This window comes from Cnephaeus nilssonii, assembly GCF_951640355.1.
Source record: "Cnephaeus nilssonii genome assembly, chromosome: 4".
Taxonomy (NCBI): Eukaryota; Metazoa; Chordata; class Mammalia; order Chiroptera; family Vespertilionidae; genus Cnephaeus; species Cnephaeus nilssonii.
In genome coordinates this window covers 87,854,409-87,875,243 of record NC_137075.1, presented here as the reverse complement: position 1 = coordinate 87,875,243, position 20,835 = coordinate 87,854,409, and the positions used below count along the sequence as shown (strand labels likewise).

The window sequence follows — 20,835 nt, the reverse complement described above, 5'->3', positions numbered from 1 at the left end:
GCCTCCTTAAGCAATACTTCTTTGCTGTGCTATGCCATCGCTGACTTGTGTTGGAAATTTTAAAGAATTTCGTGTTGCTAAATGCTGTTTGTGGTCTAAGTTTGACTTTGTTCTGGGTGAGCTCTAGATGTGATCCTTTGATTTCAGGGATTCAGACGTGGAGTTGTTATTTGCTCTTGTTTGAATGATCAGGATAAATTCATTTTATGCCATTAAATAATAGCTTCTAGGCTGTTAGAGTTGTCCATGTTCCTCATGTTAGAGAACAGCAGTGACTTGTGGTAGTCTTTTGAAGGTATTTCTAATACTATTTTTCTAGTCTAAAATGACAACATATTCAATGATTGGGCGTTCTTTCTGCTTTTTTTATATCTTAGAGTAAATGAAGAATATAGACCCACAACCTCTGGTCATTATATATGCACACACCATCCTCTCTTCCCTCCCCCAGGTAGTGTATTACTCATCAGGTTAAAAAATACGTGCAGGAAATGCTGGAGTCATCTTGTATTTCTTGCTATCCCTGTTAGCTAAAGGTTTTGTTGAATACCTGCTCTGTTAGGCATTTTGGTAACTCTTCAGGCTCTAAATCTTGCTGCTACTTCCTTAAGAGTTTACCTGTCTGTCTGTTTCTGTTTTCATGCAATACCCGTTTGGGACCTAACCATCCCGGGATTTAGTCAATGTAGCAAAATTTATTTAGTTTGCCGTCCGTTAGCACTGTTAGGTTGGAACTGTGGTTGGTGTTCTAAATGTTTATGAAGTTTTTAGTTATCTCTAACAAACAGTTATAATAATAATTCGAACAATGACAATGATAACATTATTGAGTGCTTGCCATGTGCCAGACTCTGTTCCAGGCCCTTTGTATTAAATTTAATCCTCACAATAGCTTCATAAAGTTCATACTGTTGTCCTTATTTTACATATGAGGCACAGAGAGGTTAAGGAACATACCCAAGGCCTTACAGCTAGTAAGTGGCACAATTCTTATTTGAACACAGACCTGAGGTCGGACTCTAGAACCTTTACTCTAACTGCTATGCGTTACTGTCTCAAAGGGAGAAAAGGGTAGGTATCTCTGTTTCAGTTCATTTTTATTCAATGTATAGAGCTCTACAAGGGACTTGCTGTTTCTAAATTCCCGAGCTTGTCATTAAGGAGCTACAAAGTTGATGGTTTTCCTTAAAATATATGTACACATTGTATATTCAGTATTAAACTACAGACTGATCATAAACCTGATGGAGTACAGGTAGGAGATTATACCATCAGATTTTCACCAACTACAGCAAAGCCACAAGCTGATTGACCTCTGTTGCTATGGTAGCACTCCAGGAAAAGGTTTTTTTTAAAACACACACACACACTCTCTCTCTCTCTCTCTCTCTCTCTCTCTCTCTCTCTCTCTCTCTCTCTCTCTCTACCATATTCTTGGACTGGTAGGATATGAAGCTGATTCAACAAATGAAAATACTGTGTGACCTATACCAGTAGGAAGACACGTACTTACCACCTCCTCCATGGATCATATGTCATTTTTCCAGGAGTAGGTTTAGACTTGTTCAAATTAACTATTTGTAATATACCTCATAAAAAATATGTGAAAATGTTTGCTTGCTTGGCTCTGAGTAGACTAAGAATTTCTTGAGAATCTGGAGATATGTGTGTGTGTATATATGTGTTCTTGCCTTTATTCTTTTGGATATTACACTATTTTTTAAAAAAATATATTTTATTGATTTTTTACAGAGAGGAAGAGAGAGGGATAGAGAGTTAGAAACATCGATCAGCTGCCTCCCACACAACCCCTATCGGGGATGTGCCCGCAACCAAGGTACATGCCCTTGACTGGAATCGAACCCAGGACCCCTGAGTCCACAGGCCGACGCTCTATCCACTGAGCCAAACCGGTTTCGGCTACACTATTTTTTTAATAAACTTTTTTATTTTAGGACAGTTTTAGATTTACAGAAAAACAGTGCAGATAGTACAGTTCCCGTATACCTCACATTCAGTTTCCCCTATTGTTAACATCTTACATTGGTATGTACATTAGTCACACCGAGTGAACCAGTATTGACACATTATTATTATCTAAAGTCCATACTTTATTCCTATTTCCTTAGTTTGTGCCTAATGTCATTTTTTCTGTTCCAAGATCCTATCCTGAATATATTACATTTAGTCATATCTCTTTGGGCTCCTCTAGATTATGACAGTTTCTCAGAATTTTCTTGTTTGTGACTACCTTGTGAGTTTTGAGGTGTATTAGTCAAGTATTTTATAGGATGCCCCTCTGTTGGGATTATGGATCTGGGGGAGGAAGATTGCAGAGGTAAAATGTCATTTTCATCACATCACACATCAAGGGAGCTTGCCGTCAACATTATTAATCACTGTTGATATTGACCGTGATTACCTGGCTGAGGTTGTGTTTGTCAGGTTTCTCCATTGTCAGATCACTCCTTTCCCCTTTCCATAATGTGCTCTTTGCAGGGAAGTCACTATGGGCAGTGGGTAGTTATTCTTAACTTCCCTGAGGATGCTGTTTCTACATAAATTATTTGAGAGTCTCCTGCACAGGAGATCTGACTCTTTTCCCTTGTTTAATTTATAATAGTATGGATTCATGGATATTTATTTTATACTTTGGATTATAATCCAAATGCTACTTTTTTTGTTGCTCAAATTATTTCATTTTAAAGAAAATATATTTTTATTGATTTCAGAGAGGGAGAGAGAGAGACAAAAATCAGTGATGAGAGGGAATCAGTGATTGGCTGCCTCCTGCACGCCCCACAGTAGGGATCGAGCTTGCAACCTGGGCATGTGTCCTGACCTGGAATCAAAAGGTGATCTGGTTCATAGGTCAGTGTTCAACCACTGAGCCATGCTGGCTGGACACTCAAATTATTTCAGCTTTGACTATAGGGAGTACTTTCATGTGGCTCCTGTATCCCTTTGACATATCTCCATTCTTGTTTTTCTGTTTTGTTTTGTTTTTGAGCACTTCCTTACTTTTTGGCACTACAAGCTCCAGGCTCATGTTGTATATTTCCTGCCTCAATCTCAGGATCAGCCATTTCTCCAAGGAGACCTGGTTCTTTTTATTGAAGAATGGCATTAAGACATGAGATCTAGCCGAAGCGGGTTTGGCTCAGTGGATGAAGGGTCCCAGGTTCGATTCCGGTCAAGGGCATGTACCTTGGTTGTGGGCACATCCCCAGTAGGGGGTGTGCAAGAGGCAGCTGATCGATGTTTCTCTCTCATCTATGTTTCTAACTCTCTAACCCTCTCCCTTCCTCTCTGTAAAAAATCAATAAAATATATTTTTTTAAAAAAAGACATGAGATCTAGGTGGATAGTATTATTTTTAAGACATCTTTTCCTGGCACCTGTTTGTTTTGTTTTGTTTTTTAAACAGACTGGTAACGGCGAGTGGCCAAAAGTAGTCTCAGCTTTCTTGCAACTTTAGAGTAAGGCTGGGAATTCTATGAGCTGCAAGAGGAGCTAGAATAGGGAGAGAAGTGCTGAAGGACAGAGAACTAGAGCACAGGAGCATTCATCTAGTTCCTTCAGGTCCCTCCTCTACATTAGGTCAGGCAGATCATGTGAAAGGTTACTAAACGCACCCATTTGGACTGTAGGAAGGCCATGGTTGAAAATGGAGAGTCTATTAGTCACAGTCCTTTTGCAAGGACCTTCCTGATAAGTTGTTCTTGCTGTTTATTTCCAGGAAAATTATCTCTGAAGATAAATTTGTGAGATTTCATCAGAAAATAAATTATATGTAACCCAACTTGTGTTTCTCTTAATCTTTTAATCTTGGCTTCCAGAAAACTCGAGTCAAATTTATAGTGCAGATTTCATTTGCTCAGTTCAGGTTCTTAATGGCGCCTATTTGTTTTCTTCTTCCAGGAGAACTCTATTCTTTTTTATTCCTAATTGCTTTATTTGCCTCGTGTTTGGGCCTAAGCTACTTTAAAATCCTTTTGAAGTAAGCAGGTATTTATTATCTTGACTGTTTGGTAAAGGAATAGGAGCAGGCTTCAGAAGCTGACCTGCTCAAGAACCTCTTTTCCAGCCACTGCCTAGAATGGTCCAAGAAAATTTAGTTCTAAATGAGTTTATATTCCCAGTGGCCTGTATTCTCACATATTTGACCGTTTCAGTGTGAGAATATTCACATATTCTTGACATCAGCTACTCTGCACATACAATTAACAGCTTTTCCATTACTTTTTAAGTTGTGACCTTTGGTTTGCTTTTCTTCAGAAGGTGTTATCTGGAAACAAATCTTTATTACTTCCTATCCTTTGATGTTATATGGGGAAATTTTATAGCTTGATATTACCCTTGTTTAATTAAGAACTTTACAATGTGTATTACACATGTTTTTATTGTTAAAAGTGAAGAAAGGAATCCTTCAAGGGCTTGCTGTTCCAGTAGGTGAAAGTGGCAGTTATTTAACACTACCTAGATGGTTCTCCAGTAAAATTTAAGAAGAAAAAAAAATAAAGTCTCAATTCTTGAGAAACCAGGTGATCTTTTAAGGTGATCTATAATTAGAACATCTTAATTAAAAGAAATTTGAAACCATCATTTTGGCCTAATAGACTTTGCCAGTTCTAGCTAGTCACTTAGGTTGGCCCAGTTTTCTATACCCTAATTTTAGCTACCTGCTGATTTATGTAATTATGTTGGGGTCATGTGGTTGTTGTTTTTTTATCCTTAAGATCAGTGACTTGGCTCCTAAAATAGCTGCACAGTTATGAACTACATGGAAAATCGACTGATTTCAGAAAAATTCTAGGATCTGTTAGAGCCTGACCTGAAGGTTAAGTTGTCAAGTTGTCTGCATGGATTTCCAAATTTCTAGACAAATACCCTCATATATAGTTCTGTCAACTCAATATCATAAGAAATATAGAAATGTGGAGGCCCCAAGGGAATTGTGATCATTATCACACACTATTCTGGGAGGTAAATTTCATGTTGAAGAAGGTACATGCAGTGATGGGTTCTTTATCTTCAGCCTCTTGTAAAGCATTTGAGTTTTTGCCCTATAATGAACTTTTAATACATTTTCAGATATTATAGAAAGAAACAACAAAGCAAAAGGTTCTACCATGATTATAGTTCCTCAGTACAAAGTAGAGGAAAATTTAAACAGTTTTTATCCCTTCGAATACCAGTTAGAGGAGTGGATTGTATCAGAGCCTTTCAGGAAAACATGACAGACTTCTTGATTCATTTTGCAAGTTACTCGATAAAGGATTTTTGCCAATACCTTAAGAACCCTTTTAATATCTTAGGAGAATACAAAGAGATCATAAGCTATTACTCTAGGACAGTGGTTCTCAACCACTGTCTCGACCCACAGGTTGAGAACCGCTAGCAGGGTTGCCTAAGACCATCGGAAAACACAGATATTTACATTACGATTCATAACAGTAGCAAAATTACAGTTATGAAGTAGCAAGGAAAATAATTTTATGGTTGGGGGTCACCACAAATGAGGAACTGTATTAAAGGGTCGCGGCATTAGAAAGGTTGAGAACCACTGCTCTAGGACATAAGATGGCAAAAATGTGTGCCAAATCTTGTAAGCCCGATTAAGTTGGGCTGTTTGTTGTAGGCCAGTGACCGAGCCTCTTTCCTTGCTTAACTGAAGATGATGACTTCTGTGATGACTCTTCAGTACTTATACCCTTGATGTTTATTTCCTGCTGTCCTCTACTGGTTTCATTTACATTTAAACATTTCTAGCAGCCTGTAATCCTTTCTTTTTTTCCTTAAGAATTAAGCTAGTACACTGAGCAAATCTGGAAACTTATTTTTATCCAGGTGTGCCTTGGAGAAGTTCTACATTTTCTGTAACTTTATTCATAGAAGCCAGATCCAAATTAAGAGTTTTTAGATCAGCTTAGAATGTGAAAATCTGTTATTCCTAGAGTCTGTCTTTTTGAGATTGCTCTTTACTCTTAGGAATTGTCATTGTGCTTTTGGGGGCTGGAAAGTGGGGAAGTGTGAATATCTGATGGGTGAATAGATTCTGAGGAAAGGAAGAGTGGCACCACACTGGTGACTACACATCACTGGGATTTTATTCATTCCCAGACCTGTTTGCCCTATAATATGTTTCCTAGGTTCTAAAGTAGTTCTTTATTAGGATTCTTCTTCTAGTTGAGGTCTTTTGGGATCTTTAGGGCTATGTATTCGCTTACAGATTATCTATTAGTTATTGCTGACATCAAGGACTCTACCTTGTGGCTGCCTGCTAATCTCTAAGGAGGAGAATACAGACTGAAAAGTGCCGTGTCCCACTCAAGAGGACTCTCAGGTTCTCTGACATGCACTGACCCAAATAATTCATCAGATTCTGTTAGTCTTTCTTGGCATCTTTGCATACCACTTCTTTCAGACATTCCTTTTGTGGGGATGCAACATGGAATGTGAAAAGAACATGGGTTTTAGACTGCTTCAAATGCACATACACAATTTATTAACTCTGTGATAATGGACAAGTTACTAAATTTCCTCGTCAGTAAAATGAGGATAATAAAACTGGCTTTTATGGGGTTGTTGTGAGGATTGAAGAATATGTATAAAAAGTTTATAGCATAATTCCTTAATCCCCTTAGCCTTCCAAACCATTCATTTGCAGAACCCCAAACCTAAATCACTTAATACTTTTCTCTGCTCCTGCATCCTGGCTGCTAGAAATCTATGGTACATGATCTCAGCTGAGACCTTAGTGTTGTCCCCCAGTTCTTTTATGTAATTTTAGTCAGTTTTCTTCCTGTCCTATGCAAAGATCAGAAATTGGTAGCTCAGAAGAACTTGGTTCTATAGACATCTTTTGTTTGGCCTTGAGATAGTTTTTCAAATGTTGGGATTGGTTGTGAGGATTTAAAAATTAGATTTCAAATAAAAGTTAAAATGTCCACAACTTCTTTTGAAAAATTGGATGATTTGAAAACCTGGCATGTCATGGCTGTCACTGTTTTCTTCCTTAAGACAGACCCATCCAGTTTTCCACATTGTCAACCACACCCTATGGACTTATACTGGTCCATTAGACTCCATTATGTTGCTCACTTGATCCTTCAGGGCATTTATTTTTTTATCTTATCCTATGGTCCCTCCCTCCTTAAAATCCCTCAAATCTGTCACCTTTTCTCTATATTCAAAGCCGCCCTAATAGTTTTTATTTTATTTTATTTTTAATATTTTTATTGATTTCAGAGAGGAAGGGAAAGGGGGAGAGAGATAAAATATCAATGATGAGAGAGAATCTGCATGTACCACACTGGGGTTTAAGCCTGCAGCCTGGGCATATGGCCTGACTGGGAATTGAACCGTGACCTCCTGGTTCATAGGTCGACGCTCAACCACTGAGCTACACCAGCCTGGCCAGCCCTCATCATTTTTAATCTGGAGTACCAGAATAGTGTCCTAACCCATCTTCTTATCTTTAGTATTGTTCCTCTTGAGTCTGTTTTCCTAGTAGTATCCGATTCATCTTTTCTGAATTGCAAATTGAATCACAGCACTCTCTTGTTTCAAATTCTTCATTGCCTTTCCAGTTTGTACTAAGTGAAGTTTGAACTCCTTAGCATGTTGTTGCAGTTCTGCATGATCGTGTCAGTACCTCTCCAGCCACTTAATCTTTCTGAGCCTCATTTTCCTCCTGTGGAATATGGAGGAAATAATAGTTCTTACCTATAGAGTTATAGTAAAGATTAAATTAAAATGCATATAAAGCACCTGGCATAGTACTTGACACTTAGTAAGTGCTCTATAAATACCAGCTATTAGTATTATTATGATACCATGTTTGTTTTGTGTGTTTTTTTCCTGGACCCCAGGCATTCATATTTGCTGTTTCTTGTACCCTGAATGCCTTTACCCCAATTCTTCCCTAGATTGCAACTCATCCTTGAAGACTCAGCTCATGTGTCATCTCTTTCATGATGCACTCCTTGACCCTCCATAATCCCGAGGCACCTGTGCATACCTCTAGTAATGCACTTTTCACGATGTAGTGGTCTCCTCCTTTCTTTTTCCTCTCCTCATTTAGATAGGAACTATCTTACACATCCTTGTATCCCCAATGACCAGTGCAGATTGAGGCATCTTAAATGCTTGACAGTCATGAATGATCAGCATCATTCATGGCAGAAGATACTTGATTACTATTACTACTGTTATTTTTAGGGAATTTAGAAGATGTCATAAAACCTTTTTAATTAATCCATCATTTAAAATTTGTCTATCTGTGATAACTATTCTTTAGTTATTATGTTTTTCCCCAAAAAAACAAAATAACTTTGTTTCTGAACATAAGTGATTTGTGCCTTTGTAGAAAATTGAAAGAAAACTAAAAATATAAAGAAAACTCACTACTCAGAAATAACTAGTGAAGTGCTTTATATGTGTGCTACTCAGTTTTTAAATTTAAAATCTCACCTATAAATGAATCTTGTTTTAAAAACAGCATTAGAACATCCAGTTTAATATAATGAAGCTACTACTTTTGTGTTTCACATTGCAAGTAGTTTCTGCCTTAGATAATGAAATTGCCTTCTTCTGAGACAGCCATGTGCTCTAGAAAAGAAGCCTGAGATCCAAACTGTTATGTTACCATGTAATTCCCTTCTTTACAGGCCATTCTCGAGGAATGGAGCAGTTTAAGTTTGGAGACCTAAAGCTAACAACCTATAAGAAAGGCATTACCATTTGTGGAAGCCAAGGATACCTTCTTTAGGAAAACTTCTTGTTTATCCCTGGGCTTCTTTCCCATCCCAGGTAGCAACTGACAAATTAACATGACATTTGGAGGAATCCAGCTACCAGATTTTCTTTTCTGTGTATGCCTTCTTTTCCTTCTCTCCTTATATCAGATATCCCATTCCACTCTCCACCCCCACCTCAACCCTATCAAGAATTATTTTACAGAAGAGATGTGTTCTTATGTATCTTTATCCCTTTTGTAGTATATTCTTTTGGTAATCGTCCACTTCGATTTTTGTGACATATCCCTTTCTGGGAAACACGGTTCTACATTCTATAAAGTGAACCTTTGCTACTAAACCCAATTTATATCTCAACTGTCATTCTAAAGTGGCAACAGATAATAACTTACAGTGTGGATAGGCTGCTTGAATGAATGAAATTTGCTGTATTTGGGCTTCATCCTCTAATCCTATTCCTGTCTTTGGGAATGGTTGGAACATGGTCATCATTATGATAAATGTCTTTTATAGACAGTGTTTCTTTCTATTTCTCCAGTTTCTATCCGTTTTCTTCCTGAGTGTTATTTGCTGCCTGCTCTTACTTACTTTTTTATTTTAGATCACAGATTCTGCTGGCCATATTCTGTACTCCAAGGAAGATGCAACCAAGGGGAAATTTGCCTTTACCACTGAAGATTATGACATGTTCGAAGTGTGTTTTGAGAGCAAGGGTAAGTAATCAGAGTGTTGTCTGTCCCTGAATTAAGCATCTTCTCTCAAGTAAGAAAGAGCATGAACTTTCTCTCTTAGGCCAGCAGGAAGAGGAAATGAAAACTACACTTGCTAGAGTGCACACACATATAAGTGAAAGTACCATGTGCAGGAGTAGGCATTTTCTAAATGCTGTGATACACTGGGCTTGAATGAAAAGAGTTTAATTTGGGATAGATGCTAGAAAATATAGTAAGTCATCACTTAATGTTGTTGTTTTTTTAATACGTATTTTTATTGATTTCAGAGAGGGAGAGAGAGACAGAAACATCAATGATGAGAGAGAACCATTGATAGGCTGCCTCCTGCAAGCCCCCTACTGGAGATAATCTCACAACCTGGGCATGTGTCCTTGACTGGAATCAAACCTGGGACCCTCCAGTCCCCAGGCCAACACTCTACCCACTGAGCCAAACCAGCTAGGGCTAATGTTGTTGATAAGTTCTGCAACTTTAAGCAAAATGATATATAATGAAACCAGTTTTACCATGGGCTAATTGATATAAACAAGAGTTAAGATCCTATGGCATGTCATCAACATTATCACAAAACTAGAGGCCCGGTGCATGAAATTCATGCACTCGGGGGTGGTGGGGAGGGTCCTTCAGCCCAGCCTGCACCCTCTCGCAGTCCGGGAGCCCTCGGGAGATGTCCGACTGCCACGGAGGTGGGAGAGACTCCCTCCACCACTGCTGCGCTCGCCAGCTGTGAACCCCAGCTTCTGGCTGAGCAGCGCTCCCCCTGTCGTTCCGCCATTTGGTCGATTTGCATATTAGCCTTTTATTATATAGGATAACATTGAATGAAATGTTATTCAGTATCCTCCAAAGTCCAAAGCAGTTTTGGTCTCCAGATCACTTGTTATTTTCTAGTCCTAATATCTTGCTATGGAATCTTCTGTGCATCTCAAGACCAAGATCCCATAGTAACTTTTAGGCTGATTACCTGACGGTTTCTGATTATCAGTGGTGGATGAAAGGCAGATTCCCCTTCACTTCCTGTTCTTTCACTCTAAGGACACTAGATTCTAAAAGCTGTCTATATTTATACTTGTTATATTATTTGGGACCCTTTTGGGCTACAAGATACAAAAAATATAACTCAAACTGGCTTAAAGAGAAAGAAGAGGCTCAGCTGGCATGGCTCAGTGGTTGAGTGCCGACCTATGAACCAGGAGGTCTCGGTTTGATTCCTGGTCAGGGCACATGCCCAGATTGCAGGCTCGATCCCCAGTGTGGGGCGTGCAAGAGGCAGCCAATCAGTGGTTCTCTCTCATCATTGATGTTTCTATCTCTCTCACCCTCTCCCTTCCTCTCTGAAATTAATAAAAATATATTTTTTAAAAAAGAGAGAAGAAGAGGAAGACCATTTGACTCTCTAAACTGGGAGGTCTTAATGGTGGTGCTGACCTCAGGCTAGGCTGGATATTGGGGTTTTAACAGGATTGTTGGAACTCTAGCTATCATTTAGCACTTCCTATCCTTTCCTCCATTTGACTTTATTCTCAGGCTTTCTCTGTATGGTAGCAAAAGGACTCCTGGCAGTTTCACATTTATAGACTGTTCAGAGTATCTGATCACAGAAGAAAAGCAAGCACCTTGGCCAATGGCTCTAGTAGAGTCCCAGGAATAGCAGATCAGCTTGGTGCTTTTGACAGTTAACCAGGAATTGACTCCTTTGATCTAGAATGGGTCAATTGAGCCTAAAAGCTAAGGGTGTTTGCCTGAAGTAAATGGAATGATAGATTAAGAATAGAAAATTAAATACTTTAATAGCAATTTCATGACTGATAACCTTTTCCCTGCCCCCCCACCCCATCAGTTCCAAGATGTCTCAACAATAGTCTAGACATTTCGACATGGTTGTGCCACTCTTACCTCAAAACTAAGATGTCATGAACTTCTTTCAAACTAGTTCCCCTCTCTCATCAGTATTACCACCATCCTTCCAGTTACTTGGGCTCATATTTTTGAAATTATTTTTGTCTTTTCCAGTCTATCATCAAGTTATGCTGATACTTCTTTCAAAATATCTTCTGTATCTGTCACCACACAAATCTGAACTCTAATCTTTTAAATCATGAATTATGTCATTAGCCTTGTAATTAATACCCCTATTTTTAATATATCCAAATACTGGTTCCAGATTTATCTCCTAAAACATGTCTTTCATTATGTTAGTCCCTTTTCAAAAGCTTTTCCTTTTCTTTTTCTTTTTTTGGTAAAGAATTGTAAATTTATTAGATCAGCTGGAAACCAGATGGGCTGAGCCCCAAAATGGCACCTCCCTTTTTGGTAGTAGCAGTAATATTCCTGATCTATAAAATGAAACCTAAATCATACAATTTTTGAGCTGGACGGGACTTTAGGTGTCATGGTATTTAATAGTCCTTATACTCTCACTCCAGCCTTATCTTCCACTACTCATCAGACCCCCAGCCAGTCTGGTTTGCTCTGCCCTCTAAACATGTCACATTTACTCATTTACTGGAATGCTCTTTTCCCATTTAAACATGAGTTTACCTTTAATTCTTTTAGAGTACTTTCCTCAACATTCTAGCCTTCTTAATTTCTCAGTTAGTTGATTCATTTGGCAAATAATTGTTAAGTGCCCTATATATTAAGTACTGTTCTAGGTGTTAGGGATATAGCAATGAATAAAACGGAAGTCTCTTCTCTCTTGGACATTACATTTTCATTGGAGCAAACAGACAATAAACAAATAAATATAAGTCAGATGGTAATGAGGTCTTTAGAGAAAAAGCAAACACTTTGAGATGCTGAGCATGTCTCAGAAATAGCAAAGAGGTTAATGTGGCTTCTTCTAATAGTACATCACTTATTAGTTATTTAGACATTTGAAGATATATATGTAAAATTTAAGTATTTAAAAATATATACAGGGTGCCCAAAAAAATTTATACGCACTTTGAATGATTGTAAAGTCGGTATTTAACATACAGTTCATTTTCAAAATTTAAAAGAATCTACAGAAATAATTTTTTTTTGTCAGTGCCTGTTTTCAAACTGATGACCATTCTACGGTCCAGGCACTGCTGATAACATGAAGCAATGGAATCACAAACATCAAGAATCATTTTGTTTGGTATTTATGTGTCCTCAATTCATCGACTGTTGCTGGTTTTGTACCATAAACTTTTATGTACAAAAAGTTTAATAGCACTTTAGGATAAATTTTTTTTGTTCAAAGCTTAGTCTGGCTTCACCCATTATTTTAAATCAAACCTGAAAAGGAGTGAAAATTAAGTTATCAGCTGTTAAAGCATGTACACATTTATTGGGACATCCTATATATCTATATAGATATGTGTCTCATGTACATAAACTTTTTTTAAAAGTTTAAATTTGCCAATTTTAAACTTTTAAGAAAAGTTTAAAATTAACCCTAACCCTAAATCTAAACCTAGCCATTAACCTATTCTAATTCTAACCCTAAACCTTACCCTAATCCTAACACTAAACCTAACCATAACCCTAAACATATCTTTTGTTCTGAATTTCTTTCTTATATGCTGCTTATGCTGTGCATGCAGATGCCTGGGAACTAATTTGAAAAATATATAATATATATATATATATATATATATATATATATATATATATATATATATATATATTTGCACACAGGCACATAATAAGCATTCAATTTCTAATTTACATGTGTTCTCTATTTATTCTGATATGGAGAACTTAAGAACACTTTTTAAAAGGTTGGTTTTTTGCCAGGAAAATTTAGAGAGAAATAAATGAGTCTTCTTACAAAGGAGACCCTTTATGGCCTTGATATCAGCTAAGGGGATTAGGTTGGCTGTTTTGTGCAAGAGATTGTATAGTCTGGACTCGGACCAGCCTGAGTGGCTTTGTGGTTTCACCTGTGTTTGAATAATGCTAATGCTATGCTGTGGCAAAAGAAAGTGGGAAGAGTCTTAGGAAGAGAATATCTTGATCATTTGGACCAGGTAGGGCTATGTGCTGCTTGGATTTAACAACTTTTTAAATGAGAAAGGAGAAGCAAAATTTTGCATTGCATCTCTATGGGCAATGCTGACATCAGGATTACACATTGGGATTGGGGAGAAGAGGCTTCTCTGGATGCAGCTTTTTGTTGTTTTGTTTTGGAGACTTACTGGCTTAAATGCTCAGAAGACATTGGTGACTTGTCATAGTTTCTCAATCCTACCTGTTCAGTCTTATTTCTATTGCTTTTAAATTGATGTTTCTAGTCTATCCAAAGAACTTTTTTACTGTCATTTAAACATGCCCTACTCATTTCAATATCTGAGCCTTTCCTCATGCTCATCTTCTGCCTAGAATACTTTGTCCTGCCTTCAGGTGCTCCCTCTTCAGTGAGGTCCATCTACAACTAATCTCTTCCCTCCTCTAACCTTTGCTCCATAACTGGGGTTATCTGAACTAGTTTGGGTTTTTTCCTCTTAAAGTTTTATACTGCTTTGCATTTTCACTGTAACTGTTACTCGTGTTCATGTGTTAGATCCCCATCGAATTATTGGAAGGCAAAGATTGTAATCTCCAGGTCAGTTCTAGCACCCAGTGAGCTCTCAGTGAGTAGTTATTGCATTGACTTCAGCCTGTTACAGAAAATCTCCAGTGCCTCTCAGGCTGCAGAAGGTACAGTACCATTCTCTGTGGCTTCTGGTCTCAGGAGTCCCAATGCTTATGTGGCGCTGTTTCCCCAAAGTCCTAATTTCATGCAGGCAGTTTTTATTTTATAAATAATCAGGTGAATTCCAGGGGATTGAATTCCAAAGGACTGAGCAATTTTCTGGGGCTCTTGGAATCTTCATTTCTCTTACTTGATGATATAAGATTAGAATTCCTTTTTGATCAAACTGTATCAGATTACCTTTTTAAATATGAACATGGTTCATTTGGCCCTACTATAACCAAATAGACATTTCTCTTTCTAAGAAGCATCCCTGAGAATTGTACTCTTATTATCAAGTTTTTTCTTGGCTCTGTGGAATAATTCTATAACATTTTGTTTATTTATTGAAATGGCCTTACATTTACCAAAATGTTTGAATTAAAGTGAAATCTTAGATAAATCCTGTGTTCTTTTCAGTACTAGTTTATATTAAGTAAATCCAAGCTTAGTACATGCCCAATAATCCTTTTCTCAAAATTTGACAGGACAACCTTTTCAGGTGTGGAAATGTATCTTTTCAACCTAAGTTGGTCCCCACTACTTGTTGGTCTATATATGCCACTCCGTTTTATACTATTTTGACTTTTGAGTTTTATTTCCTAGTCCAATAAGCCTGCGTGTTTTCTCTCCTTCTTTCTATTCCTCTGTAGTTCCAGCTGCAGTATCTGTCCTGCCTGCTTAGAGATGTTTGGCAGCAGCATGTTCTCTTTGCTTTCCAGCACCCCGCACAGACAGAGGCTTTGTCTGGAATGCTTGTGATTTTAGCCAGAGCCAGGAATTTTCTGCAGCTGAGTAGGGGGAGGAGTTTGCATCTGTTTCCCTCTATTGAGGGGGGAGGTTTAGAGAGAGGGAGGCTGGGTGGGTGATTTCCCGGAATTTTAAATATTCCGCACAATGAATCCTTTGATTTCTTTCTCAGGAACAGGGCGGTTACCTGACCAACTCGTGATCCTAGACATGAAGCATGGAGTGGAGGCGAAAAATTATGAAGAGGTATGTCTCACTGTAACAGCCAGAGGAGGCAGTCGTGTGCTGGGCCGTGAGGTTTCTGTGACCTACTCAGGCCAACAGGCTGTGCTTTGACCAGAAGGCTATGGTTTTCTCAGCAGCCATGTGACAGCCAGCTACGATTTTACTGATAAAAAAAGTTGTATTAACAGCCCTAAACAATAACTCTAGCTGTGTTGTCAGCCAAATGACTAACTAAACCAGCTGTCCCATAGCAATGTTGGTGTGATAGAACACTCAAGCATATGCCATTAGCACTCTTGAGACAGCAAATAGATCTATATATTTATAATTTTTAAAAGCTGGAATTCATTTAAATGTTAATGTCCAAGGTTAAGAAAAGTGATTTGTTTTTAAAATCTGAGACTTTTATTCCCAGACTGACAACTCTATATAGGGTGGGACAAAAGTAGTTTTGAGTACACGAAACAGTTTCTTCTTTATTATCATTTATTTTTAATTTATCTTTATTGTTGAAAATATTACAGACGTCTCCTTTTTCCCCCACTGACCCCTTCACCCTGCCCCTGCCCTCCCCCCATTATTTATTGATTACTGTATTTTCCATACAAACTACTGTAAACCTTCTTTTGTCCCACCTTATATATATCTAAGGCATGGATTCAGCACTGTTTAGACTTGAGCAACTGTGCTACATTTGAAAAACAATAATAGTCATAAGTAGCTTTTAGGTAAAATGATTTCAGACTAAGGAAGAGAGAAAGATGGAAGAAAAAACTGCAAGGGACTAGGAATAGTCATCATGAGAAATTTTTGCTGACGGGAAGTATTATAGAGAATAAAATCTGACATTTATTTGGGTAGTAGGGAAGTAGAGGTGTGTATAAAACAAGGGGAAGGGGGACTGAGCCTTTTTCATCTCTATTACGAGAGACTTTGGGGGCAGCACAAAATGGTTCTTCAAATCAAGAGCACCTTTGAAAAACCACAAGAACTATTTAAGACCAGAGGATTGATCTTTACAGTAAGATAAGAGTATTTTTACCCAGATCAGAGTCTTTACAAACAGTATCTGTGGGCATGAAGCAGAGGTGGGGTACAGGAAATGTAAATAGCTTTTGGAGAATGTAGACTAAAATAAACAGGCTAAGTTGCTTTAAGTGATTTAAGAGGATTTTCTAGGAGGGACGGAACCAGAAAATTGCTCTAGCTTTCGTCAGGATTTGGAACAGAATATCCTAAAATGGAAGAAGATTGGAAGTGACCGATTCTGCAACAGGAAGTAGTAGTACAACGGTTGCAGGTCTTCAGGTCTTTGCTCTTTTTCCTAGTTTAAGTGTTCAACTGAACAAAACTAGATTGAGTTATTTGTAGGCAGTAAACAGGAGCAAGTATGCAGTAGTGAATGGAAGAGACTTTGATTTGCTTGTTTCTGTCTCCAAGCTAGTTTAGTTAAAAGAAACAAAGCAAGAGAGACTCTGTTTGATGAACTTTGAGTAAAATGAGACCCCAGTCACTGAGCCGCTGCCAGCAAGGACTCCCTTTGAGCCTCACCTCGCTTCCTGAAGCTCTGCCCCACCTGATCCCTCCACCACCCACCTTTCTATATGCCAGAGGTAAAGGAATCATCCTATCGTATTATCGAATGTTCGATAACCAGAACCTACACTCTTTCAATTCCTTTGCTGATGCAAGTATAGGTGATCTGCTTTCTGCTGGCACTGATGATTATATCCATATAAAAATTTAACAGAGAAGTAGCAAGAAGACCCTTTCTACTGTCAAAGGGATCTCTGATGATTGCAATCAAAAGAAACTAGGGAAGGTGTTTAAGAAGAAATTTGTCTGCAATTGTACTTTAATTGAGCATCCAGAATATGGAGAAGTAATTCAGCTACAGGATGACCAGCGCAAGAACATACATCAATTCCAGTAGAGATCAGTCTGGCTAAAGGCCACCAGCTGAAGGTTCATGGGTTTTAAGTGCTTTTGGCTCACTGAAACTAAAGTGAGGATTTCCTTGCAATGAGTAGAATTTCCCTTCTCTCCCTTGTCACAAGTTAAAAACCTCATAGCTTATATAATGTAACCATTTGGGGTCTGCTTTTAACTTGGACTGATGTAACTCATTCATGCAATAAACTGAAAAGAACCATGCCAAAAAAAAAAAAAATAGTAAAGTGAAAAATCCTTTTAAACTTTTATGATTTAGAAAAATCTTAATTATATTTAAATAAGATAACATATATTAGAGTGCTGTTGTAAGGTATAAAACACTAATAAAAAGTTTAGTTATTTATTATGAGGTGGAAGAATAGGTAAAATGATTTTCAGGTTTTGGGTACTGTTGCTATATCCTCCACTTAAGACCATTCTGTAAGCAAGCATTCATTGAATTCCTACTATGTGGAATTTCCATTATCCTTGGACTTTGTTGACCCTGGGAAAGAGGCATTATCTTTGCTGACCTTTTGCTTAACCCAAGAGGGGAATCCCTAGCAGAAAGCAAACCACAGCTCTTCCTTTGCGCCGTTTCCTGATGTGGAAGTCTGGCACGTCCTAAGCATTTCTTTACGCACATGGTTACAACATAGCTCTAAATACTGTTTCTTAACCAAAAAAACTCCACCCACTACTTTCTTTGGCAATGTCTCGTTCCCCCTTCCCCCCCAAAAAAGCAGATCAAATTAAGATGGAAGAGGAGAAGTAGTTATGACACAAGCCAAAGACCAGTCCTTTTCTCATTGTATGGCTACGCTCCCTTGAACTTTGCTTAGATATAGCTGTTAGTTGTCTCTGGGCTAATGACTAGGACAAGAAAATGGACAATAGAACCACTTGTTCCCTGGCTAATTACCAGGGAGCACTGAGCATATGTAGAGGTTTTTTGAGACATTTAATTTTAGGCCCTTGAGATAATGGAGAGGCTTTGTCTCCAGTGGATTTGGGCCCTTTGGCATCAGTATTTACTTTATTTTTTTAATATGTTTTTATTGATTTCAGAGAGGAAGGGAAAGGGGGAGAGAGAAATAGAAACATCAGTGATGACAAAGAATCATTGATCAGTTGCCTCCTGCACATCCCTCCCTGGGAATGAGCCTGCAGCCTGGTCATGTACCCTGACTGGGAATCAAACCAATGACCTCTTGGTGCATGAGATGACGCTAAATCCACTGAGCCACACCGGCTGGGCCTCCCTTCCTTTCTCTCTAAAAATCAATTTTTATTTTTTTTAAATTACTTTATTGATTAAGGTATCACATATTTGTCATCAAACCCCCCCCCCCCCCGTTCCCTTCTCAAACCCCCCCACACACGCATGCCCACCTCCCCCTGTTGTCCGTGATCACTGGTTAGGCTCATATGCAAGCACACAAGTCCTTTGGTTGATCTATTAAAAACCAATTTTAAAAAAAACATATTTTGGGGTGATGATTTACAAAACAAATCCTGTTTTGCCTGGGGGTTCTTTTAGTCAGTCATTTGCTATCAACAGATACACACACACAAAAAAAAAGTTTCCCTCATTGGAGCAACAGCTGAAGACTTTCCAAAATGTCTATTTTTCTGAATGCCCTCAGGAAGAAGGAACTCTGTTTCTGTGTATTAGATCCAAAATCCCTTTGTTGATATAAGTTAAATGAAATAACATGGGTAAGGCACCTGACACATATTTAGTCAATTCAGTAGATTTTAAAAGCTTCCTTCTCCTACCCTTTCTGGAAACTGCCAAATGGCTATGAGAGAGTAAATAGGATCTTAATAAATTTCATTTAGTCCTATGTTTGGCAGTATTATCTGGACTTATTTTGGCACATTGACCTTTTCAGCTTCTGTGAAGAGGTCTGTGATTCACATACCCCACATGCAAGTAAACTTGTCCTTGAATGTGGTTCTGTCTTCTTTATCTTCATTGTGTTAAACTGGATGATCTTCAAATTTATTGCCATGCTTCTCAAATTTTCAGGGGCTGTGGTAGAGGGTGTGGAGGTAGCAAAGTAATTTGACTGAATTTGGCTTACCACAAGAAGCTTCTCTTTTGAGTCTCGGTGCTCTACCAAGGAAAATAATCCAGTGATTCTCTAGACCAGTGGTCGGCAAACCTCGGCTTTCGAGCCACATGCGGCTCTTTGGCCCCTTGAGTATTCTAACGCCACTTCTTCAAAATAGACTCGCCCAGGCCGAAAACCAACTTCTGCGCATGGGCCACGAAGTTTCAATCGCACTGTACGTGCGCGCCTGCACGTGGTATTTTGTGGAAGAGCCACACTCAAGGGGCCAAAGAGCCGCATGTGGCTCGCGAGCTGCGGTTTGCTGACCACTGCTCTAGACCAAGGTGGGGAACATCCAGCCCTCGGGCCATATAAGGCCCACGAAATCATTTGGTCTGGCCCTGCAAGGCATTAGGGGTGAGTTAATTAAATGTTTGACCAAATAGAGCAGGCTAATTTTTAAGTTGATAATTTTGTATGTCCTCAGAATGATGTTATAAATATCCAAGTGGCCCTTGGCAGAAAAAGGCTCCCCACCCCTGCTCTAGAGGCTGGTTTCACGTGTGTTTTTATGAAGCAGTTTTTTAGAGTTAACACCTTTCTTTGGTACAATTACATATAACTGTATTCTTCAGATTCAAATCATCATTTGAGGAGTGCAAGATTTGGAATGGGTTAAGGAGTAATTTTACAGTTATTTTGGAAGTGTTGTAGATATGTAGGGAAAGACTTTATAACTTTTTTTTTAATATATTTTATTGATTTTTACAGACAGGAAGGGAGAGGGATAGAAAGTTAGAAACATCGATGAGAGAGAAACATCGATCAGCTGCCTCCTGCACACCCCCTACTGGGGATGTGCCCGCAACCAAGGTACATGCCCTTGACTGGAATCGAACCTGGGACCCTTCAGTCAGCAGGCCGACACTATCCACTGAGCCAAACCAGCTAGAGCGACTTTATAACTTTTAACATTTCCAAACACTGCCAATGAGTGTGATAGTGAGAACTTTCTCCTAGACAGTGGGCCTCCTGAAAATAGATGTAGAGTGCTCAGCATTCAGGAAACGCTTGCTTCAGGGGACCAGCTGCACTTATCTGCTATGAGAAAGTTGGCTCCTTTGAAGAATTCATAGAATGGTCAGAACAGGTAATTTACAAGTGTTTGCCATGTATCAGGTGTGTGGCTATACAAAGTATACATTTTTAAAATGTCCTTGAGCTCTGACCGGTTTGGCTCAGTGGATAGAGCATCGGCCTGCAGACTGAAGGGTCCCAGGTTCGATTCCGGTCAAGGGCATGTATCTTGGTTGCAGGCAGCTGATCTATGTTTCTAACTCTCTATTCCTCTCTGTAAAAAAAAATCAATAAAATATATATTTTTAAAAATAAATAAAATGTCCTTGAGTTCAGGGCCAAACTAGTGTAGGGGGAAAGGATAAAAATAAAAACAATGTAAATATGACAATGTATGATTGAATCTGAATTGTGTGGCTAGTGTAAGTTCTGTAGGGCTTTAGGGAAGAGGGAATCAGTGTGGACAGGAGTGGCTAAAGGAGTCTTCATGATTAAGGTTTGAAAGATAGGTAGGATTTGAATATACTAAGTGTGTGTATTTTTGCAGGTCAGGGATTTAGTTTTACTTGCATTTTACAGCAGAGCTTTGCAGTTTTGAT

General features: G+C 38.6%; 1 protein-coding gene and 1 pseudogene across 2 annotated transcripts in view; both read left to right on the top strand.

Moving 5' to 3' along the window:
* The window catches only part of TMED10 (transmembrane p24 trafficking protein 10), a 36,275-nt gene that overhangs the window by 6,919 nt on the left and 8,521 nt on the right, over positions 1-20,835 (top strand). Inside the window, exons 2-3 of the mRNA XM_079768929.1 lie at positions 9,361-9,472; positions 15,118-15,191. Coding sequence (XP_079625055.1) covers positions 9,361-9,472; positions 15,118-15,191 — 186 coding nt within the window. The remainder of the gene's footprint in view (positions 1-9,360; positions 9,473-15,117; positions 15,192-20,835) is intronic.
* LOC307098234 (eukaryotic translation initiation factor 1-like) lies at positions 15,202-20,411 on the top strand (annotated as a pseudogene). The gene has a single exon. The product of its transcript is annotated as a eukaryotic translation initiation factor 1-like (transcript).